Below are 12,253 nucleotides of genomic sequence, written 5' to 3' on the forward strand. Positions count from 1 at the left end.
TTCTTTTAATTTTTCTGTTTTTGTTTTTGTTTGTGGCTTTATTGGCAATTGGCATGCTGCTCTGTTTTGTTTCTTCTTTGACTCTTGTTTTACTCATTAATTAGGGGTAGCCACCGTCCATTTTAACCACTAGAAAATAGGCATGTAAATTGTGCTTTTATCCACCTATCCATTGTTAAAATGTCTTAAAATAATTATTTGAAAATTTCTTTATTAAATTTAAATATATATATAAATTTCTGGACACAATTTTTAATATGACATGGACTTCATATATAAAATTGTGTTCTCATATCATATTAATAAAGATTTATAAGTGCTAGAAAACATTCTAAAATCATTAAAAGTAAATTTTTATAATTATAATTATAATTACTATGTTTTACAATAAGTTGTGCGAATTTGAAAAAAAATCACGATCGCGATACCCGCAGTGACCGCAATAGCATCCGTTATGTCCGCGACCGTGACAAACGCGACGCGACCGAAAACGCGACCGCGACCGCAATTTAAATCCCTGGTGCCATCTACTGATCCATAAAGGTGTGAGCAGAGTGTTGGTGGATGTGAGAAGATTGAGTGGTATGTCACTGCAACTCTTTTATTTCTTTCAAATCTTTCTCATACACTATTCTAGCACCACACTTCTTCACCTTAGCATTGTCTTCATCATTTGGGTTTGAGAAAGACACCTCTAACTCATAACATTTTTCATCTGAGCAATCTGTTGCCCATAAATTATTGGTTTCACAATGACCATATTTATCCTCCAAGGAAAATGGATATACTTTATTACGCGACCAATAACGAAGAAAAAGGTGATCTTTCATTATGGGATGGTTAAATCGTTTATCCACCAACCAGCCGCTCCCATCAATCCTTCGAGGATTTTTACCTCGAAAATTAGATCCATTACAACTGGCTTCTTCAGAATTTCTACAATAGATAATTGCTCCACAACCGATATGCTCGTCATCCCTTGAAGCATCATTATTGACAAAAATGCAGCAACAAGCAACTCCAATCCATTGACTATCTTTCGGAACGGGTATCTTAATTGAAGAGTCACTTTTTTGTTGGCTAAACCATTCTGGGATTTCACTTCCGGGCATCATAATATCAAACTTTTTTCTTGAATTTGCCAATGCCTGCAAAATAAAACACAAGTCGTTTGGTAACTAAAACCATAAATTCTCAAGTATGAGATTTTGTAAGGGAGAAAATAGAGATTAATCGACCTTAAGATGTTTTTTCAGCAGTGTTAATGCATTGATATTTTCAGCCAATTTGAAGCAGTTAATGGCTTTAATGAGACCAAAATCCAATAAATTGCATACTTTTGATGGACTTGCAACTACTTCAAGTGAAGAGCAATCATCTATACGCACATCTGCTATACTTGTTAGAAGCTCTGGCAACGATTTAAGCATCTTGCAATTTGATAATGCAAGGAAATTAAGCCTGCTAAGTTGAGTAAGAGCCAAGGGAATGGTGATGAAATTGTTACCCGTAAGATAAAGATAACTCAAAGAGGATAGACCATGAATATCTGCTTCACCAAGTGTGCACATGTTGCAATTTGACAAATCAAGAAACCAAAGCTTCGAGAGCCGAGTAAGAGATGCAGGTATGCTGATGAAATTGTTACCACTAAGATCAACATCTGTCAAGGAGGATAGACTAGAAATATCACGTGGAATATCTCCTTCACAAAGATTGCAGTTCCTTAGTTTTAGCTCTCTTAATGAACTCAAACCTAACAGCGAAGGCAACATCCGAGGCATGGGATTCTTCCTTCTTCCTACAATTACCTTGAAAAGAGAAGACAAATTTGGTCGTAACTTTGCTTGCTGCAAATTCTCCGACAAATTTTCAACTCTATAACAACCAGAAAGATCTAGAGTTTTAAGATGTTCCATTTTTCTATCAATCTCCGGAAACCTTACAAGACTTGAGCAACCCGAAAGAATTAATGTTTCAAGAGATTCCATTCCAATTTTGGTCGGAAGATTCCTAAGACTTTTGCAATCTCTTAAATTCAAAAGTTTAAGGCTCTTAAGCACTCCTATTGATGGATGAACATCCACTAATTTGGTACAACCTTCCAAAATCAAAACTTCAAGATTTGGTGCTGTTGTGAAGTCTGGTATCTTGAGCAGGTTTTGGGACCCTTTGAGGTTGATTATTTTCAACTTATACAAGGGCTGTTGAAGACAATAAATAATTAGACAGAAAACATAATAATGCTAACTTTTGTATTCTTTACCTTAACCAAAGTTTAATCATTTATATTAAAATAAGCTAAAACGATGAGTTAATTCTTACTCTATTTCCCTTCCATAGTTGTTCAATGTGACTATATGGTAAAAGAAGTGCGACAAGGTTGTCCGGTTGAAAGCTTGAAGGCAAGCATCTTAAAGGATATCCTGTCCAATCTAAAAGCCGTAGTTCATTAGAAAGATATTTGATATCATCACAATTTGAGACACAAAGCACTTTGAGCAATCTCAATTTTTTCATCTTCAAGAAGGTATCGATTCTCAAATTAAGCATCTTGCTTGAGTCCCTAATAACCATGAGCAAAACAAAAATAAGCTTCAAAATATACAAAAACATTCAATATCTAAAAGCCATGCTGGATTGATATTGCTTTTTTAAGTATCCATATCTAGCACTTATATCTATTGCATATCTGAATATGGTATTGAGATATGATTAACATATTAGACAATACTTTATCTAACACTTATATTCGACTTTTAATTACCTAAGCCTAAAATAACTAGAACTAATATTTTGATTTATGTTTGGTGCACTGATGTATAGTTCTATACATTACCAGTGAACCAAATGGTGGCATGACCTGAATTTATTTTTAAGAACTTATAATGACATGTTATAACCTAGTTCATTGATATAGATTTTCGTTACATCAAATATAAACCATTACATTAGCCAAGACTATGAAACACATCTCTTTATAATTTCTTTTGAAAGAGTAATGTGTTCCTATATAAATTTTATAAATAGAACATAAAAAAAATTAAGCCTTAAGGGTGTACTTAGTTGAGTGAAAAAAATCAAAGGATATGGGGATGAATTGTGCTTGGTAAAGAAGAAAAGTGAGAAGAAAAAAAAGCGGAGAAATGATCATTTTATATTAGTAAGAAGGGAAATGTATTATCTTTCAATTTTCTGTTTACTCTACCAAGCAACGTCAAAAGGTCTTTTTGTTGTTTTTTATTGGACTTTTTACAAAAAAAAAACACTACTAGGAGTACATATTGATAAATTTATATGTTTCTTTTCCTACCTTTTATTGTCGATGATTATGCCTTCTATCACTTCGGTAGCCTGAAAGTAATCAAGAATCGATAATAAGAAGATAAAATTAATGCTCTAAATTATACGATAAAACTTTTAAAAATTTACATACATGTTCAACATTATCGCAATCTTTTGGTCAAAATATAGTAATTAAACTATATTCTAATGAGAGTAATTCAATAAAATTAAACATTTATATTACAAATCATTCTTAATATTTATAATCAGCAAATGAAAATTATCTTCAAGCAATTAAGATAAAAGAAAATTATTAATATTTACATACAATGTCAGTTAAGGATCCATATATAAACCAATTAGACTAAGCTTTGGATTTACACCATATACTGATAAAAGAAAATTTTGCATGTAAATTTTGTTGAATGGTTTACCGTATTTTTTGTTAGAACATGATGGACATCCTTTTCCTTCCACAATCTGCAACATTTTCCAGGTTCATTAACACATTTTTCTTCAACAATTTTTCTTCCCATTTCTTGCAACAAGGCATGCATCTGCAAATATTGGTTGTCATCACTGACTTTTATGAGAGATTTCTTAATGAGAACATCGATTCCAATATCTGGAAAAAACTCACAACCATCCAATACTTTCATTACCAAATCTTTCTCCTCCCCATTGAAAAAGCATGCTATATCTAGAAATATATTCTTCTCCCTTTCTTCCAATCCATCAAAGCTAATTCGTAGTGTGTCAAGAATTTCTTTGTTAGAATCTTGTTTAAGTCTTTCGATTGCACTTCTCCATTGAATTATATCTCTACCGCACAAAAATGAACCCAAAACTTCAAGAGCTAAGGGGAGACCATCAACATAATGTACAACATATTCAGAAAGTTGATTGAAATCATCTTTTGTAGTTGTATCACCACAAAAAGATTTCAAATTGAAAAGCCTTAGTGCATCGTTGGTGTTCAATGTTGTCGGCTTATACACATCATCGATTCGATAAGATTGGAGCAAATGTTCATCTCTTGTTGTTACAATGATCCTACTACCTAAACTGAACCAATCACGCCTTCCAACCAAGCATTTCAAGTGTTGTACATTATCAACATCATCAAGAACAACAAGAACTTTTTTGCTAGACAACCTGCGGCTAATTATGGCATTCCCTTCGTGAACATTGAAAAAATTGAAGCATTCATTTGGCAATATTTGATAAAGAAGTTGTTTCTGTAAAGAAACAAGTCCACACTTGTTTGAAACTTCTCGAATATCAGCAAGAAAGCTTTTACCTTCAAAATGAGGTGACATTTGAGTGTAAACAACCCTTGCAAGAGTTGTTTTACCGATGCCACCCATTCCACAAATTCCTATAATGCGGACATCGTCTTCCCCAATATTTATCTTCGAATACAACTGCTCCAAACGTGAACTAATTCCAACCAACTCATCATGAAGAACTGGATATGTCTGACATATTTTTGCTGATATCTTCTTAACGATGTCTCCAATAAACTCTGATTCATGCCTACAATGAAATTAAATTTCGATGCTATATTTCAAATGCACTTCTTCATTTTTAGTTCAGTGAATAATGAAATATAATATAGTTGGAAGCAAACAAAAAGCAAGAATAAGACAGCAAGATCTGTTATAGCATCAAATGACACAACTTGCTCCTTAGTTGAAATATAGGGATTCTCAATTAAACACAAAATTATATATAAAAAAATGCAATCCAAAAAAAAATTAGTCATTAAAATTAGGAAATATAGAAGAAAAGAAAGAAATACCTATTATGTAAATGCCATCCTTTGATGTTAGCTACTTGAGTCAAAGCATTTCGCCACTTTTGGATCTTGTCTGTATCTTCCTTGTACCTCTCTTGGTGTTTGGCGAAGGCTTCTTCAACTTTTCCTTTTTGTTTTCTTAAATCGGATGGATCCACATCGTAGAAAATTGGAAATACTTTATGTCCGTTCACATTTTTTTGTTGAACAATCTCAGCAAGCTCCTCCAAGCACCATCCTGAAAAGGTATAGGTTTTTGAAAAAATGATTACCGAGCACCATGATTGATGAATTGCATTGAAGAGTTCAGGTGCGATCTCTTCACCAGCCTCCAGCTTTGGATCATCTCTGAAGGTGACGATCCCACTCCTCTTTAGAGCATCATAAAGATGATCCGTGAAGTTGTTGCTAGTATCTTCACCTCTAAAACTCAAGAAAACATCATATTTCTTTTTAGAAATGGAGGAAGAAGTTGACGGTAACGACAACATGAGGATGTATGAAAGGAGATGGATATCTCAATCTGGTGTTCAAAATCAGAAAATAGATCGCCCGATACCCACAAAGAAACTAGAAAAAGTAAGTACATGAGCATAGGGGCAGAAATTAGGGGTCAAAAGATGAGCAATTGATGTTCTTGCCAAGAAGTATCCAAGAAGGTGAGAGTTGGTAAAGTGGAAATTAAGTAATAATTAAAAAGTTGGACGGTTTGTAATAATTATGAGTAGATGAGATTATGACTAATAATTAATAGAATTAATTTATGGGCTGGTTAAAAAGTTTACCAAACAACCAACTACTCGCATCCACACGTGGAAGATTTCTATCCCCAGAGACAGATCCATTTCGACCAGCTTGTCCAGAATTTCTACAATGGATAACAGCTCTGGAGATGATAAACTTACCCTGGCAGGCAGAAGTCAGAATTTTTTTTTTAAGTTAACTTTTATGATATTAAAAATATAATTTTATAATCTTAATATTTAAAATATTTTATAACTTTATAATATTTAAAATATTTAAAGGATTAAATTAAATTTTTATTATTTTTAAGGAGTTAACATGTAATTTAATCTTTACTAATTTAAAATTTTAAAAATTTTAAAAAATTTAAATGAAAAACTTTTCAGGAGAACCAAACCTACCATCCCTAGATTCGCCTCTGTATCCCGAGAAGCATCATCATCGATAAAAATGCAACAGGAAGCTACTCCCTTCATTTGTCTTGAATTTGCAAAATAAAACTTCAGCGCTTGGTAAATAAAACCATAAATTCCCTTCATGGACATTGAAAACTTTTGTAGCTAATTACGCCTGAGATTTTGCTCCTGATTCATCCTGTTCGCCCTAAGCTGCCTGCCTTTGCCTTTCCATTTATTCCTGGATAAATTTCTGTTGTTCTTCATATTTCTTCTAATGAGAGGACATTTGCTCCTCCATAACTCTTATTCTTTTCTGCATGTCCAAATATTGCTAACTACCAGACTGATGATGCTAGGACCTTTGATCCATTGGTGATGCTTCGGCATGGTGTTTAATTTTTGGGGTTATAATACCATGAAGGAGTATTGGTAAAACTGATGGTATGAATTTTGTTGGTTTTGATTTTGTGGGGATATTGTTGAAACATACATTAGATCCTGGTTTGATTTCTTAGTTTGCTCCATATTTGCTTCGATACTCTGACCAATGAGGTTTGTAACTTGAACATTGGCAAGGTCAAACTCAATAATAGGAGGATCATTGGGATCTAGATGTTTCATGCTTGTCTACGCTTACCGCACCAATTGTTAACTAGTGAGGTGAACAAAAGGAAGAAGATGTTGGTTTGATGAAGGAGGTGTTGGAACATTTTCAAATATTTATAGTATCCCAATAGCTATAAATGATGAATGGGTGAAATTAATCAAAAGATAAATCTTTTAGTTATTGGTCAAAAGTTATATCATTTGATTTTTTAAAAAAGAATTATAACTATTCAAAAAATATTATTTAAATAGTTACAAAATTAAATGAATAATTATTATTATTTATTTATTCATAAAGACACCTATTGAAAGATGTCTCTATGAAGAGACGCATGAAAATTCCTAGAAATAGGAATGGGATTTCATTTGGAAATCATATCAACAAATTCTAATATTCTTTGTTTTCTTCCTTCATTTTCTAATATTATTAGATTATTCTATAAAGTATTACTGCAGAAATCCTTATCGAGTTTTTTGTTATACATTGCTCAGTGCATAGTGGACTATTCTCGTTAGTGCAAAACGCAAATAGTCATTGGCTTCATTGTATCCTCGAGGTTAATTTGCTTGGAACTCATTTGCACACCGAAGGTAGGTGGGGGCAAATATAACCTTAAAGATAGTGGCTTGATACATGCCTTGAAGCCTTATCCTATTTCTTCTTTTTCTTTTCGAGTTCCAATCGTGTGTTCGAGATTTTCCTTATCGGAGTTTTGAACTAACAATTTTAATGTAATATTTCATGATGACTACCACAACACATGAAAGTGGAACACTAAGGGAGTTGGCTTCCAACTTTGTTAAACTTGATCGTTTTGATGGTGGCAATTTTCGACGATGGCAGAAAAAGATGCACTTTTTATTATCAACTTTGAAGATTGCTTATGTTTTGGATACTCCAAGACTTGAGGAGAATGAAAACGAATTTGTTGCTGCAACCCGAGAAAGACAAAAATGGGACAATGCTGATTCCATGTGCATGTGTAATACCCCAAAAATTTTTACAGTAAGATATTATCTTTGATATAATAAATAAGGAAATAAAGTGAAAAAAAGGGGAAATTTTGGAGCTATGTCAACATTGGGAAGTATATTATGACATATTAGTTCAAGAAAGGATTAAATAGCAAAAGTGAGAAAAGTTTTGTTGCCCAAGAGTAAATACTCAAAATTTGAGGGGTTAAAGTGTAAATATGAAAAGTTAAAGGACCAATGGTGTAAATATTTTAATAGTAGAATGATCTAGAAACTAAGTAAAATGGATGGATTGGGACCAAATTGAAAAATGTGAAGAATTTTGAGGGACTAAATTATAATTTTACCAAATTAAATGATGACTCAAGGATGGAATTTTAAAAGATTATAAAGGGCAAAATGGTCAATTAGAGAGAGAATTCTAGAAGGTAATGATGATGTTGGTGATATTTTTAATTAATTAATTAGATAAATGTTATTTAAATTTTTTTTTGAATTTGTAAATTGCTGCAAAAGAAAACACTGGTCGTTTGGTAACGAGAACCATAAATTATCAAGAACCTTCGGTTTTTTTCAACAATGTTAATGCATTGATGTACTCTGCCAATCTATAACAGTTAACCACTTTAATGAAAGTCGAAAGCGCTAAATTGGGTACTTCCAATGGACTTGCAAGTTCATCTACTTCAAGCGAAGCACAACCATCTAACCGCACATCTTCTATACTTGTTAGAAGCTCAGGCACTGATTTAAGCTCCTTGCAATTTGACAATCGAAGGGTTTAAAGCTTTGAAAGTCGAGTAAGAGTTGAAGGAACGCTATTGAAATTGTTACCACTAAGATCAAGTAATATCAAAGAGGATAAACCAGAAACATCACTTGGAATATCTGCTTCACAAAGATTGCGAACATTGCAATTTGACAATCAAAGATATTGAAGCTTGGAGAGTCGCATAAGAGACACGGGTATGTTGCTGAAACTGTTACCACTAAGATCAAGTTTTTTCAAAGAGGATAAACAAGAAATATCACTAGGAATGTCTCCTTCCCGAAGATTGCTATCCCTTAGATTCAACTCTCTTAAACGGGACAGGAAGGCAACATCAGAGCCATGGAATTCATTCTTCCTTTTTGGATTACCTTGGAAAGAGAAGAAAGATTTCTTTGTACCTTAGATTGCATCCATTGAAAGAAAAAACTTCAAGATTTTTCAATTAAAAAATGAAGGATGGTAGTTTTGTTATAGTTGTTTCACTTAAGTCAAGCTCTTCCAAAAATTCTAATTGCAGTGAACTATGGCAAATTTTCTAACTTTATATAACAGCCAGAAAGATCAAGAGTTTGTAGGCATCCCATTTTCCCATCAATCTCTGAAACCTTACAAGATTTGAACAACCGAAAGAATTAATGTTTCAAGAGATTCCATTCCAATTTTGGTTGGAAGACTCCTAAGATTCCTTCCAATTGTTGTGGTCATAGGTGGCGATTATAGTGGTGAGAGGTTCGTGTCTTTAAAGTGTAAGAGTGAAGGAAACAATCAAGATGTGTGTGATTAAGTAGGTTTATTTTGTAATTGTAGAAAATAGTACACACTTTTAACTGAGTTAGCCTCCACAGACGTAGGGGGTAACTAAACTGCGTAATCATCTTCGTGTGTTTTGTGTGTTTTTTTGTTTTTCTCATTTAGTACTTGAAGAAGTGCCCACTAACTTAGGTACCAATTTCTTAGTGTTGTATCTCTATTAGCAACGCACTTCTTGCTAGCAATAGTTGTTTTTTTTTCAAAAGCATTTACATTTTTATTTCTTTAATGATTCATTAGTTTTTGTTTAAAAAAAAAGTTTTTCATAAGGGCAAGGATGAAATTAAAATTTGACGTCAACTTGATTTTTTTTTTAATAATAGCTAAAGCTACTCATAGTCTCTTCCCAACCCTTAAAAAGGAGGATAACATGCTTCAGCTCGCTTAAACTCACATTCTCCTACGCTGGCAACAATGTCAATGTCAATTTAAAACTTGAATACAAATTATTTATCTCTTCACTTATTATTCAATTACATATAAAAATTGTTTTGCTTATAGTTTAGTTATATTTTTAATTGATTGAACTAGTTTAGTTTAGTTATACAAAAACTTGATGACATATTTAGGCTTCCAACATTACAAAAATAAAAGTCTTTTTAGCTTTCTATTTAATTTTTCGCCTCTCTTTAATCCTCAAACTTAAGTTTATTTTTTTGTCAGATCACAGCAAAAGTGATCAAACGTTTAATTTGCTAATGTGGAACAAATAATTAATTTTTAATATTTTTTGAATTTTTAAAAAATTATAATATATTTTTTATTTTTATAAAATTTTTAAATAATCTTAATAACTTTCTATTTTTTTGGAAATTTTTAAAATTAATTAATAAGGCATTATGCGATTTGATTTTTACTGAACCCGACTGTTTTAGCTTTCACTAAAATACTGCCAGCTCTACCAACTTGTTTACAAGTCCTTGACACAATAATTTCACATTTATCACCCTTAATAATTGCGAGCACCAAAGCCAATTTTATTGCTTGCCCCAAATAGTTGCATGTGTTTTAGTTTAATTACAAATATTCAAGCTTGTTGAAAGTTATACTAAATTCAATTGCTTAAAATGTTTGACTTATTAATTAAAATTATTACATATATAATTACTTACTTTATTCTAATAAATATGACTAATAACAAAGGTGGTATGACAAAGATATACATAACGTGGTGTTACATGGTGCCAAAGAAAATGCCCAGTTTCCTACCACAAAATGTGCATGGCAACAGTTTTCATATTTAGATATTGATAATTTATTCAACGTTATTTTTGGGCTACGATAATTACTTTGTGAATTTCTAGTCTGTTATGGAAGATTATACTGCTATGAAGTACAAATTATTGGTAATTGATTTGGATCGAAATTTCTCATTGCAATCTCTTGGATTATAGACTTTGGAATGGATCGTGGTTCTTCTGATGAGCTGTCAAGAGTCCATTTTTACTTCATATGTCATTATTATATTGTAATAATCTTATGGTATTATTGTTTTATTGGGATTGTATTAGATCTCCTATTGCAAGCAAGTCTCGAAATCAATGTCTATATATTTGAGAGACTTACCTAGGAAAATGTATTGATATTTTAAGCACTTAATCTGTTCTTAAGAGAATAGTTGTGTAAGAGTGTTCTTAGAGTAAAACCTATCGTTGTGGTTTTACTTGTTGTGGTCATAGGGGGTGATCATAGTGGTGAGAGGTTCGTGTCTTTAAAGTGAAAGGGTGAAGGAAACAATCAAGATATGTGTGATTAGGTAGTTTTACTTTGTAATTGTAGAAAATAGTACATACTTTTAACTGAGCTTTGATCCACAGACATAGGAACTGAATTGCGTAATAATCTTCGTGTGTTTTATGTGTGTTTTTGTTTTTCTCATTTAGTGCGTGAAGCAGTGCCACCAACTTAGGCACCAATTTCTTAGTGTCGTGTCTCTATTAGCAATGCCCTTCTTGCTAGCAAAAGTAATTTTTTCAAAACCATTTACATTTTTATTTCTTTATTAATAATTCATTAATTTTTGTTTAAAAAAAAGTTTTTTATAAGGGCAAGGATGAAATTAAAATTTGACGTTAACTAGTTTTTTTTTATACAGTGCCTAGAATTACTTATAATCCCTTCCCAACCCTTAAAGATGAGGATAACATGCTTCAACTTGCTTGAACCCAGATCCTCCTACACTGGCAACAATGTCAAGATCAACTTAAAACTTGAATACAAATTATTTATCACTTCACTTGTGATTCAATTACATATAAAAATTGATTTGTTTATAGTTTAGTAATATTTTTAATTGATTGAATTAAGTTGGTATATTGACATATTTAGGCTTCCAACATTACAAAAACAAAAGTCTTTTTAGCCATCTATTTAATTTTCTACCTCCCATTAACCCTCGAACTTGCTTTTTTTTGTCAAATTACCTCAAAATAGACGGAAAAGTTATCATCCCAAGTGGAACTTAGTTCACTAGAGTTGTGGGGGACCTCACTAGTTGACCCAACGGATTAATTGACAGTAAGTCCTTCGGAATTATGGTAAGAAAGGGGAGTCCATCATGAACTATACAGATTAGAAAAGATCGCCAAAGTGCATGGTCCTTTCTCATAGGCCTTATCAGTTGATAGGCCTCACAAGTAGAATACTTGAGTATCTGTTGGGATTATGGTGCTTACAATTTTAGAACAAGACACCTAGAAACCACCAAAATCCTGTTGTAAGGATATAAGTTCGACCAGAGACTTAAGGTATTAGCAGTCAAACCATCATTTAGGAAAATCGAAAGACGCATAAAAGGTCGATAGTTCAGATAAGATGTTAAAGTCTGAGTATAAACAAGGAGTTAAAGCATTTTATTTTCTTTTA

General features: G+C 32.4%; 1 protein-coding gene across 1 annotated transcript; it reads right to left on the reverse strand.

Moving 5' to 3' along the window:
- Nucleotides 1–340: 340 nt before the first annotated feature.
- On the reverse strand, nt 341–5,746 carry LOC107937895 (disease resistance protein RUN1). Its single transcript, XM_041104983.1, has 6 exons — nt 5,087–5,746; nt 3,720–4,821; nt 3,314–3,354; nt 2,326–2,566; nt 1,239–2,204; nt 341–1,148 (listed from the first exon to the last, which is right to left on the reverse strand). Exons 1-6 carry the CDS (start codon nt 5,572–5,574, stop codon nt 588–590), a joined length of 3,399 nt encoding a protein of 1,132 aa, XP_040960917.1. The 5' UTR covers nt 5,575–5,746; the 3' UTR covers nt 341–587.
- Between the last annotated feature and the right edge of the window lie 6,507 nt (nt 5,747–12,253).

Source organism: Gossypium hirsutum, chromosome D11 (genome assembly GCF_007990345.1).
Source record: "Gossypium hirsutum isolate 1008001.06 chromosome D11, Gossypium_hirsutum_v2.1, whole genome shotgun sequence".
Classification (NCBI taxonomy): domain Eukaryota; kingdom Viridiplantae; phylum Streptophyta; class Magnoliopsida; order Malvales; family Malvaceae; genus Gossypium; species Gossypium hirsutum.